The sequence below is a fragment of the Halichoeres trimaculatus genome, unplaced genomic scaffold (assembly GCF_033239565.1).
Source record: "Halichoeres trimaculatus isolate MK-OKI-2021-1 unplaced genomic scaffold, fHalTri1.1 fHalTri1_scaffold_5, whole genome shotgun sequence".
Classification (NCBI taxonomy): domain Eukaryota; kingdom Metazoa; phylum Chordata; class Actinopteri; order Labriformes; family Labridae; genus Halichoeres; species Halichoeres trimaculatus.
Window position 1 is genome coordinate 24,749,737 of NW_027437183.1, and position 18,138 is coordinate 24,767,874.

The window sequence follows — 18,138 nt, forward strand, 5'->3', positions numbered from 1 at the left end:
ATGTGTGAACCATACATTCCGCAGAGGCATGCATGGCTGCAGACAGCTGGAAGTAACTCGAGCCACTCGGTCACTTATCAGCGCTGGCATCCCTGCCATTTCCCATAGCCATCTTCAGGCCTGAAGAATCCAGCCATTGTTTCTGACTCTGTGGGCCCTGTGTTAACTCAGCACTGCCCGCTGATTGTTCAAGAGATATTAAAGAAAATGGTAGATTTGTCTTTGTCCATATAACCCTGTCTCGTGACATCTAAGCTCTATATGCATGTGTGTGTGTGCGTGTGTGTGTGTGTGTGTGTTTCGAGGGGGTCTACTTGATGCGGTTGAAGAAAGCAGCTGCACCTGCTCTGTATGTCAACAACAGGGTCTGGAGCACACACTCAAGAAGAGAGGTGGCTTTCACACCACGGGCCTCGCTGAAGCTGCTTACTTTCCAAAGACAACAATGACCACGCTGCTCTGCGGCGCAGCAGAGCCTCTCAGGCTCTATAAGCTTGGCGCCTGGACTGTGTGGCCTCCAGATTATCTCCTCTGCATACAAGCTTATTGGACTTCCTCATGTCCTCTTGTTTTTGTGCCTCTAAAGTTTCCAGGATGCTTTTTGACTGTCTGTTTTACACATAGAGACAGGCTCCCCCGTGGGGGTTGTTAAGAGGTTACAGGGGGGTAGTAAAGGGGTCAGGGAGAAACTGTCAGTCTATTTCCTTTCTCTGGCCTTGGGAAACTTGCACCACAAGTTCTTTGCATATTTTTAGCGTCCTTGCATGGCGTTTGTCTGAGTGTATCCACAGGAGATGACAAAGTTATTCCCTGACCATGAGGGCTTTTCTTTCTCACATTAGTTACTTATTAAGGGTCTTGTTTTTTTTTGTTTTTGTTTTTTTAGGTAAACCCTCCATAGAGTGACCGTGTCCAGCAGCATCCACTCAGAATAATGCACAGCGCCTGGAAATCATCATGTTTATGTGTTGCTGCGTAAATCTCTCTAGCATAGAATAACTGCTGGTAGTTGCCTCATACTTGAGTGTGTGCAGCTGGTAGTGTGTGCACAGTTACAGGAGGAGGGGCCGCTGTGAAGGAAAAAGAGCTCATATCTGTGTTTGAAACCAAACTTGGTTCACTTTTATCAACATTTTTGGATACAAGGGGTTTACGATGCGTCTGAGCAACAATATCCTTGAAAGTAGTTGTTTCCAAATCTGTTGATGTGGGATGAAATTATACAGTCAACATCATGTGATAGGATCATTTTCAGGGCAATCAAAGTGAGCTCATGTCTTCTGTGAGACTTTGAGTATAGATCCATTTTGCTGATATTATTCAACTCAATTTCGTTTTTGCAGTTGCTCAACTGGTTGTGTACCGTTTTGATCAGCTGTACTGATAATGGATGGAAGATCCGCTTCTTTCAAACTCAATTGGACAGATTGTTGGGAAAGTGGAAGACAAATGTGCTCTCTGGTTGGGGTGAAGTAAGGTTAGCTCGAGCCCTCATGGAACTGCTGGGCAGTCAGGTTAGCTCATATAATACTGCTCACAGACATGTCTTACCTGCTGCACCACATTTCTGTCTGTCTTGTCTTCAGGTGCATCAGCACCTCTCTTACTTTTTCTCACTCGTTGCAGTGTGAATGCAGCTCAGTGTGTGGTTTTCAAAACTTCTCCTTTCTGCGTGTCTGTCTATTAACTCAAGTAATTTTAAACCACTGTACATGAGTTTACATCAGCTTAAAACCATGTCTGCTATTATCACTTATTGTGTGAGACAGGCACTATTTTTACTGTTACTCAAGCGCCTCCGTGTCATACAGTAGGTGCTGCTGCTTGTACAGTGTGTCCTCTGAAATAGACTGTGGTGTGAGAAGAGACTTGTGAAAAGCTACTGTTAAAGTCCTCAGAGTGAAGACAACCACCTTGAAGATGTTACATAAACACAAAAAGCGTTAAACCACATTAAAATGATCTCAACCGGGCTGTTGTTCTTGCTTTTTTATTCCACAATACAATTATCACCCGTTTAATGGAAAGGTACGTGCCAATAAAAATAAGTCATTTCTGTTTTTTTGCCTTGGCCCACCTCTCTGTGCTCTGCAGCTGCAGTACGCAGTGGAAAACAAACAGTGCACTGCAGCTGGGCTCCTCAAGACTGCAAAAGGGGAATTTTAATCCCCTTTTTTTCTACTTTGGCACCAGTCTGATTTATTTGGTCATAAAGAAAGGAAAAGCACCCTACCATCTGAGAAGGATTGGGAAGTGAGAACGCGAATGATGCCAGAACCCCTGTTGCAGACGCAGAAACGCAACAGGCCAGGAAATGAATCCCCGATAGGTCAAAGAGCTCAAAGCACGGAGGCGTCTAATTAGCTCAGATAGTGACACATTGATGAGATACCTGCCCGGATCACCGTCACACACACACATATACACACAGGGAACACAAAGAGCAGACAGGACATGCTGCAGCACAGGTTTCCTTTTTTTACACTGATATTATTTACAGTTACACTTTTATCACCGTGAGGCACGTACAGCCAAAAGCTAACCTCCACATGTCTCCCATCCCTTCCCTGCAGCGCAGCCTGGAAACAAACTATCTCCGAGAGCCTCAAACCATTTCCAGCTGTCACGTCTCTGCTCCGGTCTCTCACTCCTAACCTGATATGACAGGGCAAGAAGAGGTGAGGGTCAAGCCTCCAGGAAGATTCATGGCATGTAACCCAAACTATGAGCATTATATTCATAACTACCTGCGGTTTAAAGTGAAGACAGCCAAGTGCTGCACCTATTGTCTCTCAGGTTACCATTATTAAGTTCTCATGTTTCATCAGACAGGACACGTCTTCCTACAGACAATAACTAGACAACGAACAACAAGATACCACAGCCGCTCAGTGCATTTATTTTTATACTTTAACTGACAGCAAATCTGACTTAACTTCCTATAGTGTTCATATTTTTAATAGATTACACATGAACAATACAATAAATTACTGTGTTATAGTTGCTTCATTGTTATAGTAATTATTATTTGTGATTATTAGTCAATAACCAATAATACTGGGCAATAAACAGCCACAGATATGTTTCTCTGTATACCTCTAAGCAGATGGTGCATGAGATGCAGTTGAATTCTGCATCTGATAGAACTGCTAATAGGAAAACTGACGTAAATAAAGGAAAATTTTAAGTTTAATTTTCTGAATCAATAAAATAATCTTAAAACTGGGTGTCTTTTTGTTTGTAACTTCATCAATGATCAGAGCCAGCAGCAGCGTGCACCCACAGCCTCCAACCGAAGCAAAACACACGCATTTTCCCACCGGTAGCATACTGAAGTCAAGCCAGCACACAAGTAGAAACACTTGGTCAAGCCAGCCCACACGTTGTTTTGTGGTGCGCATATATGGCACATTACGGTAATAACGGTAAACGCCTCATTTCAAAGTAAAAGCAATCTGACTGATGGTACAAGACGTGCGGATTAAACTCAAATAAAAATCAGCTCATTCTGATGTGGAATTTCACAATAAAGGCCTTCTAAACTTTCATATCTCACTATATTTCCTCAATATAAAGATTTATAATATAAAATAATTAGTAACTGAACCATTCTACTTTAGTCTGATAGGGCTTGACCTCAGGATGACACTTAGAAAAAATCAGCTCATTCTGATGTGGAATTTCACAATAAAAGCCCTCTAAACTTTCAAATCTCAGTGTTTTGTCAATATTTAGATTATAATTATTAAAAACAATCTGTAGTTATAACTGGACGATTCCACTTTAGACTGATAGTACTTAACCTTAGGATGACACTCGGAAAAAAATCTGCTCATTCTGAAGTGGAATTTCAAAATAAAAGCCCTCTAAACATTCAAATATCACTGTATTTCCTCAAAATATATGGCTTTTATTGTGAAATTCCACATCAGAATGAGCTGAATTTTTCTGAGTGTCATCTTGAGGTCAAGTACTATCGGTCTTAAGTCGAATGGTCCAGTTATAACTATAGATTTATTCAAACTTATAAATCTATATATTGAGGAAACACAGTGAAATTTAAACATTTAAAGGGCTTTAATTGTGAAATTCCACATCAGAATGAGCTGATTTTTATGAGTGTAATCCTCACATCTTGTACGATCAGTCAGATTGCTTTTAATTTGAAATAAGGCGTTGGCCGCTATTACCGTAATGTGCCATATACTCGCGCACCACAAAACAACGTGTGGGCTGGCTTGACCTTGTGTTTCAACTTGTGTGCTGGCTTGACCTCGGTTGTAGCATCGCGTTGAGAGACTCGAGAGCTGTGCACGTGACTTAGCATGTTAGCAGAAGCTAATCACCAGTATTTGACACATACCTGGTTAGCAGAAAGCCAACTCGCGCCACTCTGTGTCCCCCACTTCTCTCCAAGTGCCCAAAAGTGAGTGAAGTCAAACCAAGCTTCACCATCATTCAGTAAAAAGCTTCATTTCACTTCTGTTTTGTTTTTCTTGCTCCATGCTTCCTCCACTATCATTGCCTCTCGGGATAGTTTCCTCCACTCCTAATCAACAAACAAAGTCACTTGCGCACTGGGGGCGCTGTGATTGGCTGATGTAACCACGCTGACTCTCCGCCCAGAAACGTCCAGAAACAACCAAAACGGCGACATAAAGACAGAGGAGAAGGTTCAAGCGATTCGGGACACGATTGAGCAGGATTATTTCTGTGAAAGTTGTCATGTTATTTTTTATGGAAATCTTGCAGACTCTACCTTTGAGTTTGAAGTTAAAAGAATCCTGACGGGATGAGATGGGATACAACTACCTACTTTCTTCAAACTGCAAGGACAGATTTGGATCTTCACTTGCTAAATTCTCCATTGTTTTTACTGTCTAATGGTGTCTGCTTTTTGGGTATTGAGCAGGTAAAATAAGCAGAATGTTGGAATAAAGTTACAGGTTGCAGCACTAAGACCTGTAAAACTGGGCTCATGTCATCACATCCCCCTCTTCTTGTATAACTGTGACGGGCCTGCACGCAGGTCAGATAAACACCCAAATTAAACTAAGGGTTTAAATAATTTTCAAACCACCAAAAACATGTATCAACATTATTTACAGCATCCCAGCCTTTAAGTTAAGTTGAATATTTTATCACTTTTTCCTCTGTTAATAGCTACAACACTGACTGCAATCTTCAATAATGAAACGAAAACAATGTCAGTGTCATGTTGTCCTGTGAACTTGTGCAACTGCACATGTATCAGGAAATCTGTTACCCCAAATGTGATATAAAACACAGATGAAATAAACCACATCAGCCTGGGGATGGTTACAGACATGAAGGATCACAGCTTCTTTCTTTCTGTCAGAATACCTTGGATAGCAATCCATTAGTATTAAGCAGATAAACTGCAATGCAACAAGCATCTGGAATATTGTTCAATGCTCTGGTTAGCTTAGCTCCATAAAAAAGATGAATGTGTCCCTGTGAATGTCCAGAGAATAGCATGTCTCCTCATTCCTTTCCTCCACTCTGAGGCTCAGGACAGGCTGCAGGCCCTGAAGCTCTGCATTTCAAGTGCAATAAAAAAAAATAAGGCTTTGGCTTCTCTTCAAAATCATCTACAGGGTACATGGCTCTCAAAAACTCAAAATTAAGTTTGTGTGCCTTCTCAGGAGAGGTGTGAGAAGTTTCCATATGGCAGAGCAGTGTCTCTGTTTATCATAAATGTCTGCTGCTATAACGTAACATATTTAATTGGGCTGCAAAGCAGCATTTTTATGGCTGTTTATGTGCTCTGCTGTTTAAAAGGTCAATGCAATCAGGGGGATGTATCTGCTGCATCGTCTCAGACACTGTTTAAGTTCCATCTGTGGTTAAAGTGTAACATTTGTGAGGTGAAAGCAACAACCACCTCTCTTTGGCTGGTTGTGACTGAAATGATATGTTTTACCTTGTGTTAGCAGCTATTAGATTCCAATTTTTTGTTTGTGAAAGATTGCTGGGACTTGATTTAAGATATGCAAAGAATCCAGGCAAGCAACAGAGCTCTACACATGCAGACTAAAGGCAGTCAGGACGGAATAGTGAGCTGGAGCATTGTCCTAATTTCATTTCCTGAATCTCTTGATAATGACTGAATGAAAGATGGTGACAAGAGAGGGAAAAAGCTATCTAATGTTTTGTTTTTTAAGGAGTGCAGGCGCAGAAAGAGAAGGGGGGTCTAGCTCTTTATCGGGCCTTACTATCCAACCTCTTACCTCCTCTTTTCGAGCCTTTAGGAGCATCCTGTGACCTCCGACCTCTTGGACAATAGAGGCCAGGACGTTTCCCAGTGAGCGGCGATGGAGCCAACAACAGGAACATGAGGGGTGCTCCTGGGAAACAAACTGTTTATTGTGCAGCAGGATGGACAGCCCCCCTCCCTCGCTGCCTCAGTCACTTACTTTCACACACAATCACAGACTCACTCTGCACACCTCTGCATAGTGAAATCCTGTCAAACAACAGGTGGCTGCAACCGGAACTTCTAGAGAGAGGAGTTGTCTACTTGGCTTTAGAGAAAGAAAAGGAAAGAGACCAAAATCTATTTTTTCTTTCTCTGAGCTCATAAAGTAAAACCACACACTGTTACTAAGATGAACTTCTGTACTGATTGCATCATTTCTCTTCTTTTTAAAAGCAATATAACAGCCAGTTTTACATCTGCTCTGTCTCAGGCTGCAGAATAAGTTTATATTTAGTGGGACTTTAAATTTGATAACAGCACCACTCAGTTTGTTGGTGCTGCCACTGCCTGTCTGTCTGTTTCAGAGGAAATCCCTTCTTTGTCTCTCAAGGAAGCTCAGCAAACTGGGAAAACCTGAAGTTGTCATCAGAACTCAAACAGCTGGAACGCATTTAATCACGGAGAGTCATCGCTTAAAAGTATTAGTCAACACTCCAGACTAGTTATTACCTTCGCTCTCTGGAGTCTACTCATTGCAAGAGCAGCTCAGTAAAACCGTTTCCAGAGCTGTCAATCACTGTGCCAGAACTGTGGTGCAACACAGAGACACGGGGGGCTCCGGGGGATTGCTCTTTAAGTGCTTAACCCTGAAGGATTACTGGTTCTTTATGACTATATGTGTGGTTTGTGCCTGTGCTCCACATGATGCACATCTGATAAGGGCGGATCAGAGGTGACAGTCACAGGGGACGGGATCTGAGCTCATTCTTTCTGCTCTCTCTGGGGAGACATAAACAATTAAAGAGGAATTAAAAAGAAACACATAAATCATTTTCAGGATGATAAATTCATAACTCATGTTTACTTTTTAGTTACAAAAATGTTTGGTGATTTTGATCCAAATGTGAAAAGAAAGGCAAATTTGAACGAGATCTGTAAAGTTTGGAAAATATTCTTCATCAGTACATTTCGGAGGAACTTTTCCACATTTACAATATTTACCCACTAAAGCTGTCAAATGCTTATTAGAAGAGAAGCTAAGAAACACTGATGCACTTTAGTGTAATCCAACGAATGCGAGATACTCTCTGAACATTTATACTAAAAGTATTTAGAGCTAATTTTACAGAGTTATTCTTTGTGTGTTGTAAACTAGTCCAAAAATGATATCGAGAAATAACTAATTACTCAGTCTGACATTTTTAGCTGTTTGGTCTCTAAAAACACTCAAATGTAGTATTATTTATTTTGTCCCAGGACCCCTGCCTGCAAATGAGACCCCACGTAACCAGCAATGCAATTAGAGCAATAAAACCTGCACAGCTCTCTATGGCCACAGTTAAAGCTTATAATACTGTTTAATAAGCACATCCTTCAAGCTATAAATGTTTATATGATGACATCATTCAAACCTTGTAAGCCAAAAGAAAAAACAGCCATGTACCAGCTTGTTCAAGTGTATAAACCACAAAAAAGACAAGCTGAAGCTGGGGGAAATTATTTACCACACTTTTACTAACCAATCTGAGGTTTTAAACTCAGCAGTACTGATACCCACAAAAGCAAGAGGAAGATATGAGGACTGATTCTAGGTCAGATGCCACCTTGACACTGAAAATCAAATCACGGCTAAGGAAATGAGCCATGAAACACTGATTGCTCGGTACATAAAGACCATTTTCTCCACTCGCCAGGCTGAAGAACTATTTGATTGTGTAGAGTGCTGACTTCACTGCAAACATGAGCACTGCTTGCACATATTGCATGAGTATATAATCAAATCACGGCCATTGATACAAAGGGTGAACAAATATCTCTTAGTACATGGAAACAATGGATCTTTGTTCCATAAGAGAGCTCTCAGAAAGCTAATACACTGACCCAAGGTAGGAACACCTCTAGGGACTGTGAGCCCAGCCTGCGCTCAGCATTAATTTGTGGGGCTTTTATTGGATAATTCAGACATTACCAAGATCAATTTAAGTCAATTTTGAAATTTATAGTGAGCTTGTGTGCTTTGTCATGGCAAAGCCATGGGAAAAGTGCCACAAAGAGGAGCAGACTTTAAGTCAGACGCTGCTTTGGCATAATTTAAACAATAAGCGGAATGCTTGCTGCGTTAAAATGGCTCTTCTTCTACTGATGATTCATGTGACCAAAAAACACATCTCTGGAGTTTGCTGAGTCTATGGTTTCAAATAACAGCACTATAGGCTATTTTCCTCATGAGACAGGTCAACCTCCCCCCACCCATATCATCCCAGCTGTGACACTTTCACACCTCGGCTCATACATCAATTCAGAACTCGGAGCGCCTGTCCTGTAACAAAAAACTCAACTTGTTGAAAAAAAAAAAGGTGGGAAATTCCCCACACAGGTCACTGATATGTTGCCTTGAAGAAATAAGACATTACTATCTTATTGCTTTATATGTTTACAGAGTAGCATCGTAGCTGAAGGGCTCACCAGTGTATTTGTCAACTACAAACCCTGAAGGCTTTGACAGTAGCAAGCAAACCAATGTGATTTGAGATTTCAGAGGAAACTACTGTATGGAGACTGTGGGAGGCTTTGTGAACCGAGGCTTTAAGCCAACAAAGTGTGGGCTTGACTTTGTCTGAAAACCTCATGCTGATAAATGGCCTCTCCAAGTAGACAAACTCAGACCACAAGGCCCCTGCTGCACAAGAGCCAAACTGCTACCTCTGCTGCTGCTGGCTGAATCTGATTACAGGCAGGCCCGGAGGACAGGCAGGTCATTCAGAGCACAGAGATGAGCAAACAATAAGATATTATCTGAAGGAATCTTCAGCTTTCCAAAGGAAAATGGTCCCTCTCAGTGTCACATTGACGATAGGATCCTCAACCTGACACTGAATCAGCCATTTAAGAAGAATGAACACTGCCACCCATTCATACACACTCACTAAAATAATGAGAGCTCTTTTTTCACTCTTGTTTAAGACATATAAAGGAGAGCTCATGAGGCTTTGCAGGACAAGGCTGTGCAGAAACCGGAGCACGCAGCTGACTCTGATGAATATGCCTTTACAATGACTGAGTATTGAAAGAACAATTCTATAGTCTTTTTCTTTATTCTCATGTACATGTATATAATACACGTGTTGGGCTTCATTGTACTTTGCTGCCTCATTGTTAAGCACTTTAGCACTTCAGAAAATTACAATATAAGGGGTTCCCTTCCAGTTGAATCTGGGAATATTCGAAATATAAAATGTGATAATGACACTGTGAAACTTGCAGATGAAAATAGGTTGCAGTTAAAGTTGTACACAAAACACTTTTTTCCCTGGATGTGTTTGTGTGCTTGTGCTCTTTTCAAACAGTGACATCTTGTGGACACCTGCTTGGCTATGATAAAATAAAAATCATTTATACAGTACACGGTTTGGAACCATGTATTACTCTGTTCTACAATGGCATGAACTAATCATAATCATAAATAAGGGGATCTTTATAGTAGGTATGATAGTTTTATCAATTGTTCTGTCATTTCTTACAAGATAAATGGAGAAAGAAAACAAAACTGGTCTAAATAACAAGGTTTTATAAATTGAGGAACAGAAGGAATGATAATTATAATGACGTTAAAGTTAATGAAAGGTATGAAAGTATCTAGTAATGTTGAGGAGATTGATTTTTGTTTTACAGCTGCCTGGATAAGTTGTAATTTGATAAAAACAGGTTAAGTCAAACGAAGATGTTTTATTGGAATATTCAACATAAATACCTTAATGTGTAAATGAAACTATTGGTATTTCAATTTGGTGATTTAAACAATGTTAAAATTACCAAAATGTTGGAAATGTATATTAAACTACAACAATGGACGCTCTTCCTCAGTTCACGCTTGAAACAAAAATCTCGCGATATTACCCAAAACTGTTTGCCAGGCACGAAGAGGAGTAGGGATGAGAGAGGAGAGCAAAATATCTCGGATGTTGTTCAACGTTAGCATTAGAAATACCGAAATTTATCACCCATTTGCTCTCTACGCTTGCTGTATTCATTTTAAACCCCAAGCCTTATCTATGTTACACGTTATTTGGTGATTATACGTTGTGTGAGATTCGTTAGTACGCGGCTACAGAAGCCAAATTGTATGTTTGAGGCGCTAACAGTTAGCTGACAGGCTACTTAGCATAGCCATTGATGCAATGGCGTTGAAAAGAATTCAGAAGGTGAGTGTCTATTTCTTTCATGTTTTTGTATCGTCTTCTTGGTTACGTATTTTTCTGTGTGTGGGACGCTACGTGACAGTAAAACCGCTTCGTATCTTTTTGTTGGCGCAGGTTAGGCTTACTTGGCTGCTTTTAGTACTCCTTTTTAATATAATTCAGAAACAAAGACGAGCTGACAACTGGTGGCTCAGTTGGTGCAATGCAACAGAACGCGATCAAAAACCACTCAAACGAGGCCTTTATTCTGACAGCTGACAGTGGTGTTCACTGGTATATCATTTATGTTCTTTGACTCTCTAAAGCACTTCAGCTAAGATGACTAGCGTGAACAAATAAGTCAAACAGGGTAATTTGACATAGCAGTGTTGAGCTACCTTGGATGCTTTGGTCAGATTTGATGCCTTGACATGTGCGGGGTTTGTTTTAACTTCGTAGCCCGTCAGTTGTCTTTATCCTTGTTGTTGTGCACTTACAGTAAGGCTGATGATATGTCTTATAACTGAATGACAGCTGCTTGCTGGTTGCCAAAATTGAACCCTAGTGTCAGTGTTGCCATATATGGATTGGTAAATGGGGCACTGGAGCAGGCCACGGTGTGTATTTATATAACAGAATGGATACGCCGCTATTCAGGAGATGTTAAATAACGGGCTTAATTTAAATTTAACCATCTGTTGTATTGTTGTCTTTGCTCAGTGTCATTACATGGGGAGTTTATAATGTGGTTGTCTTGGTACGAGGACCTTACTGCCACTGGCTATTTTTGCTCAGCACGTTTAGCTGTGTTATGTTGGTAACATCTGTTGGATAAACTTGAGTGATGACTGAAATGTTAATGAAGTCATCTGTCCCAAAAGCTCCATTAACATGTCAACAACTCTGGATAATAGTTGTTCAGCAAACATAGCTGCCCTAAAAAGATTCAGCCAGTCTAAAATGTGTGGTTATACCCACAAAAGTTAAGTAAGCCCTCTTTACATGAAGCCAGACATAACATGGATTAAGCCCTGGTAGAGTACCAAAGAGGCTAGTCTGTGTCTCTAAATCCCTCATGATGAGTGGAAGTCTTCTCAGTCTGAAATTATATCATCCACTGTATTTGCAGTTTAGCTCTTTTGTTTGATAGCGGCAGTAAATCCACGTGTTCCCAATATAAACAACCTTTGTATTTCAAACTAATCTAGAAATGTAATTTTAACCAACCATTTTATCTGATTGTACACTTTTTTTGTGTGGATGTCTACTTTTAGGAGCTGTCTGACCTGCAAAGGGACCCACCTGCTCAGTGCTCTGCTGGACCAGTTGGAGATGATTGTGAGTTAAAGTAATATTGAAATGTTGCCTCTAGTCTCACTTTTAGATATATCCCTGATCTTAATCCACACTTTAAAATGAGATTATCATCACCAATATAGGTTATTCCTTAATGCTACTCCTTAGCTTCCCGATTGGGCTGCACAGGACTGTTTTACAGCACCTTAAAGTCTCTATGGCAACATCACATGGGCTGACAAAGTTTAGTAGTAAGAAGAGAAGAGTGTTTTTCTCTGCTGAAAACAGTTTCCTGGATTAATTTTGGGGTAATGTTGGACACTGGAGCCTACCTGTCAGACAGAGAAGGACAGCAGAGCAGAAGAAAGCTACAGAGGAGAGTGATTCAGTCAGAGCTAAAGGCTAACACAGGGGCTACTGTTCGTGATAATGTCCATTCCAACCCACATGCAGCAGTTATTCTGCAGTGGTCTGTTTAAACATAAGAGTCTATCAATAAAATCAAGAGTGAGGTTATGTTATCTCTGCTTGGTAGATGACTGGCAGGACATACCCAGGATTCACTGACATTACATGTTATGGACACGCCTCAGAGCACCAGGTTGTGACGAGTGCTAAATATAGACAGCTAGTTTGCTTGTTGTCATGGTTCAAACAACATGGTAACTGTTGATAAACACATTACATCATTTAGTTGTATGCAGTAAAAAGTTGTCCTGAACAAAGAAAGGTAGTGTTAAAAAGATCTGCTCCCCATTCATTTTTCAAAACACACATTTTGTTAAGAGTCACGTCTTCACGATAGTGTGTGTGCAACTCCATTCAAAGGTGTCGCTGTAGTCCACTCACAGTGTTTAATCTGTGTTTTCTTAATCTTAAGTCATCATACTTTTTGCTTTCTTGTGTTCCTTATTACATCAATCAAATGACTGTACCAAGAGTTTGAATTCACATGATTACACTAATTTATTGTTCATCCTTTTTCTAGTATTTCATTGGCAGGCAACGATAATGGGTCCGGTAGGTGAAACTGTCTTAAACCAAATTGATTTTTTATAAACATTGCAATAGAGACAATAAAGTTGCGGAGTATAAACACAACTGTTTTTTTTATAGAGTGACAGCCCATATCAGAGTGGAGTGTTTTTCCTTACCATCCACTTCCCAACAGATTACCCATTCAAACCTCCAAAGGTGAGTTATGAGGCACATATTTTATCTCATTAGCTATTTCTTCATCTCGGTGTCATTGATGTATCACATATTCTTTTCTGTGTTGACACAGGTGGCATTTACAACTAAAATTTACCACCCAAATATCAACAGCAATGGAAGTATTTGTCTGGACATACTGAGATCACAATGGTCGCCTGCACTTACCGTATCGAAAGGTAAGATTTATCATCACGTACTGGGCTCATAAGTGTGTTGACATTTTATTTATTATGGCAGTTGTGAATGTTGACTCAGCAGAGACAGCATGAGGGGCCTCACCCTGCTGCAGCCTGAAGTAATGCAAGCCTCATTAATGTTTTTTTACTGCACGAAGGTTTGTTCAACCACTCTGCTCACAACAGCAACATTCAGCACTTACTCTTGGAAATAGAGATTCTAACAAAGTTATTTATCTTCAGGATCAAACTAAAAACTAAAAATAGAGTACATTATTCAGATTTTTTTAAGGATGGTGTTATTCAGATTTGACTAACCTCCTGTTGGTTTCCAGCACTTGTAATAACAACAAAAATGATCCCTAATTGCGAAATCTATAGAGAACCTTTTACTCTCACCTTCTGAGAACAAAGCTCTTCCTGAAAACAAATCCTGTTGAAATGGGGTTTTGATTTCATCCTTTCATTCATTTTTATTCAATGACTGTGCTATTTTCAACTATAATACCAAAGTCAGGCATATGGAATATAAGGGGTGGGAGAAATCATCAGTGTATTGGTGTATCAAAGTATTAGGACTTTTGGTTTATTGATTTTTATTTGTGATTCTTTTTGTTCAAATATTGCTTTTTTTTGTTTCAAATATATCTTTTATTTTTGTCTTTGTTTATAAGCTGTGTTGGAAAAAAGTTGAGTTGTCAGACCCTCTGGATAAATCCAAAAAACTGAATCACATGTGATGTCCATTAAAAAAAACAAACAAAAAAAAAACCTCCTGATATAGTCTGTAGACATTATCATAATCCAACTTTTCCACATGGTCTGGTGTTAAAAAAGAAAACTTAAAATTGGTACTATCAAAGAATCACGATTTAAATCAAATTGGCACCCCAAAGATCATGACAGAATTAAATCAGGGGAAAAGGATATTATCCCAGTCCTATAGGACAAATATTACATTTTACTCTGTCAGCTTAGGTCTGTGACATATTTAAACATCAGAGGACCTCTGAGCAAATGAAATGATATTATAACTGAAGTTTTAAATAACTTGCAATGATTTGTTATAAGTAACCAGAGGTATGAAGTTTACTGTATGTGCTGTACTCATTTTAATAAAAAAGGTTCCAGTGGTAAAACTAGATTGATGTGTTCATTCAGGTATGAAAAACTAGGGGTGTTAATCACATGTCTCATAATGTGAAACTATTAAACATATTAATTCTTCAAATTACAAAGCTGTGTTTTCCAACATCACCATTTTTGTGATGATATGGTTTTTGGATACAAGAGCCTACCTAGAAAAAATATGAGTAATAACCCAGTTCAGTTACTACTGTTGTTCTAGTAAAAAGAAAGAAATAGTCATCAATGCTTAGTCACAGCCAATTAAAAATTAAATGACGTTAACTCTGAGTTTCTACATCTAACACTTCTGATTCATTCTTCCGCAGTATTATTGTCTATCTGCTCTCTTCTTTGTGATCCAAACCCGGATGACCCTCTGGTACCGGAGATCGCCCATACGTACAAGGCTGACAGGGAAAAGTGAGTGTAGAAATCCAATTTGTCACACTATTCCTTTTTCCTCACTTTGTATCATTTATTTTTTTATTCCAATCTTTGTGTGTGTTCTGCAGGTACAACAAATTAGCAAGAGATTGGACACAGAAGTATGCAATGTGAGAATGCCAGGAAGATCAAAATACAAATGAGAACAAAAGAAACACAATTGATTTGTAACTTGAGGCAATTGAGCAACAGAGTGGGAAAAAAAACTAGACAACATCTATCTTTCGGAGGAGGAAGCGATACAGAGGTACAGTGCCACCTGGCTTTCCATGTGCTGAGCTGCTACCATGTGCTGTCCTTCATGTACGGATCTGCTGAGCAGGACCTGATGGGCTCTTTAAGCACTCCCATATGGAATACCGGAAACTCTTCACATACCGCCACTCTCAGACTTTAAACTGTTACTCCTGCTATTATGATTATCACTACCATGTTGCTATTTATCGTTTTCACTGTCCATGAGTCATATCATCAAGCTACTCAGAAGCAAACTATTTGGTTTCCTTTGGAGGTTGGCTCTCCCTTCATTTCAGAGGTACTGTCTGTGTCCCACTGGATGTCTTGTTCTTACTGTATTTCCATGTATTTAGTGGCCTTTCTGTGTTGTTACGTTTTCGGTAAATGTGCAATTGAGGCAGAATGTTCCCTGTTCAACATAAAATGGTGCAGTGCCATTACCAGCAGCTGATCTGTTGGCACATACTGTCTCTACCCCCAGACAATGTGAAAATGTTAAGAATCATCGGTCTCGATCTCCCACAACATTACAAAAGCATCAGTATTAAAGGATTCAACGACACTGGATTGCTGCTGTTACGAGCTAGCTGGCCCCTGAGTTGTTGCTGGGCTCCAGAAGGTGAATGTCAACTTCTATTTTTCTCTCATATGCAGTCATTGCTCTCATATCCCATACCAGTAACCACCCACATAGTGCACAGAATACTACTGTTGACTTGTTCATTTATGTGTAGCTATGAACACAGCTACTCTCTGGCCATCAGCCAAGCTGTGTGCCACCTCCTCAGTGCAGTGACTCAGGTATCTAACCAAATCATCAGCCTTTACACGCAGTGACCCACGGTGAGAAAAATGAGCAGGGCTGGTATCATCAGCCTTGGAAAAAAAACTGGTCCACATTAAGTGGTTTGTTCCCAGAAAACAGTCATGCTTCTCTGAAAAGGCAAAATGATCAAAGACAGATTTGCAGCCCTGAAGTTCAATATTTCTTGATGACTTGTCTCAGAAGTACTGTTGTTTTCTCTGAAAGATGTTTTTCATGAACCCGGTCCACCTCCTGTTATTTCCTTTTAATTTATCCGAACAACAGCTTTTACATGATACTACCACATCTTTGATTTCAAATAGTCACAGCAGCTGTCACTCGAAATGAGAACTCAAGAACAAACATTTTTCAGAAGCAGGTAAATTATAGGTGCAGTTTGTTATTTGAGCTGAATACAAACAGTAACCTGATGTGACAGTTCAATTTGCTTTAAATATCTGGTTATTGCATAAGCATTTTTATGTTCATATTCATTATCAGGTCTGCAGAAGTGTTTTGTTTTGGGACTAATAATCCACTCTGAAAGTTAATCCATTCTTCTGACTTGTACACCATGACCTTTGCATTGTATTTTGGAAGCTGTAGTTTTAGGCCATGTTTTCCCATTCAAATCACCAGAATTCAAAAGATGATTGTGATGTTTCATATGTATTATTAGTTTTAATATAATCCATTGTGACTGAAGTAGTTAGGAAATGCTATAATTTGTCTTTTTTAATCTTGGCTGACAATGTGCTGATGCTGCCAATATAAAGGGAACTATCTGATATTGTAAAGGAGGAATACATTTAGCTATTGAGGCATTATTGAGAGGATATATCCCGATGGTCCATAGTAAAGCATGTAATACTAGAAGCTTTAATTGTAGAATTAACACCATGGTTTAGGCGCCAAATATAGATTTTCACCACTATTAGCAGCTGTAGAGAAAAAAAAAGTTGTTCTGAAACACAGTATAAACTAAAAAGTTATGAACATATATCCTCTAAATGCAGTAAATTTTTGTTTGTGCTGCCAGACCATGACTGAAAAAGATGTGTGTAATAGTTCTAGCTCAAACTTTGTATGTATTGTTGTTTGTTCATCTGGCTAATTTATTTATTTGAAAGCTGAGTATCTTCCAAAAGTATGATTGAATGCAGCCTCAATCTGTCATGTGAGTGATGTGACATTGACTCCCTTTGTCCAGTGTGCTCAGTAGAGTTTATATAGGCAGCTTGGCATGCTTTGCACTCTGGAGAACCTCCTCACAGCCATTTGCCAGATATCAGGGATTTCGTTACAATTCATCTGCCTAACACCTCGGACTGAAATTTTAGCCTTAACCCTCATTCTGTGTATACGTAAAGAGAACGTTGTCATCAACTGTAAATTTGCTATCAGGGCTGTATCCCCGGAATGGGTGAGTCATGTCATCAGCAGAAACAGAAATCTGCTTGAACAGCACCAATATTTCTGTTAAAAATTTCAGCCTGGCTTTCTTCTGAATGCAGGACCAGCCTTCATGCATCCTTAAATCTGGAATATGTGTGCTTGAACTGCCACCATGAACGTCCTCACATAGCCTACACAAAATAACTATTGACCTTGTCATAACATATGAATAAAGTTCATCTTGGTTTACCATTGTCTGCAGTCATTTTTGTGGTACATGTAGGCAAACTTAAGTGGAGGAGGTGACTTTTCTTCAGTAATTGAGAAACACTATCAGACCTAGTGAGATTGAACAGTACCTCAAATAAGAAAGGTTAAAAAATAGAGGAGAAATGATAGTGAATAAGACTAAGTACATCCAAAAAAAGTATCTTTAAACGAAAAGTTTTCGTCTTGACATAGTTGTTCAATGTTGCACCATAAGCCAGCGAGCCATTTATTTATATGGTTTGTTGTTACTTTGACCCCCACAATCTTTTTCCCAGCAAAGGGATGGAAATAGGCCCTTATATCAAACGAAAAGTAATAATAATAATACATTTAATGTAAAATACACTTCAAATCTCAAAGTGCCGAGGGGAAGTATTTTTTTAAAAAAAACACCACAGTCAGTTAAAAGCATCTATACAAAGGAATGTCTTTGTTTTTTAAAAGCATCTAGAGCAGGGAGATCAAACAGGTGCCATGGAGGGCCAAGAGGCTGCAGGTTTTATTTCCAACCAAAAACTCCACCAGCGGATTTCACTGATTAGTCCCTGCTCTCTG

General features: G+C 39.6%; 1 protein-coding gene across 1 annotated transcript; it reads left to right on the forward strand.

The window, feature by feature from the left end:
- The first annotated feature begins 10,332 nt into the window (after positions 1–10,332).
- Positions 10,333–17,537, forward strand: ube2d4 (ubiquitin conjugating enzyme E2 D4). The gene is made up of 7 exons (XM_074670389.1): positions 10,333–10,641; positions 11,892–11,955; positions 12,902–12,933; positions 13,030–13,107; positions 13,199–13,304; positions 14,759–14,852; positions 14,945–17,537. Exons 1-7 carry the CDS (start codon positions 10,618–10,620, stop codon positions 14,988–14,990), a joined length of 444 nt encoding a protein of 147 aa, XP_074526490.1. The 5' UTR covers positions 10,333–10,617; the 3' UTR covers positions 14,991–17,537.
- The last annotated feature ends 601 nt before the right edge of the window (positions 17,538–18,138 follow it).

Excerpts from the sequence above, each read along its gene's own strand:
- ube2d4 (XM_074670389.1), top strand. The coding sequence starts at position 10,618 with ATGGCGTTGAAAAGAATTCAGAAG. Across the intron at positions 11,956-12,901 it reads TGGACCAGTTGGAGATGATT|TATTTCATTGGCAGGCAACG; the intron begins GTGAGTTAAAGT and ends TCCTTTTTCTAG. Across the intron at positions 13,108-13,198 it reads ACCCATTCAAACCTCCAAAG|GTGGCATTTACAACTAAAAT; the intron begins GTGAGTTATGAG and ends GTGTTGACACAG.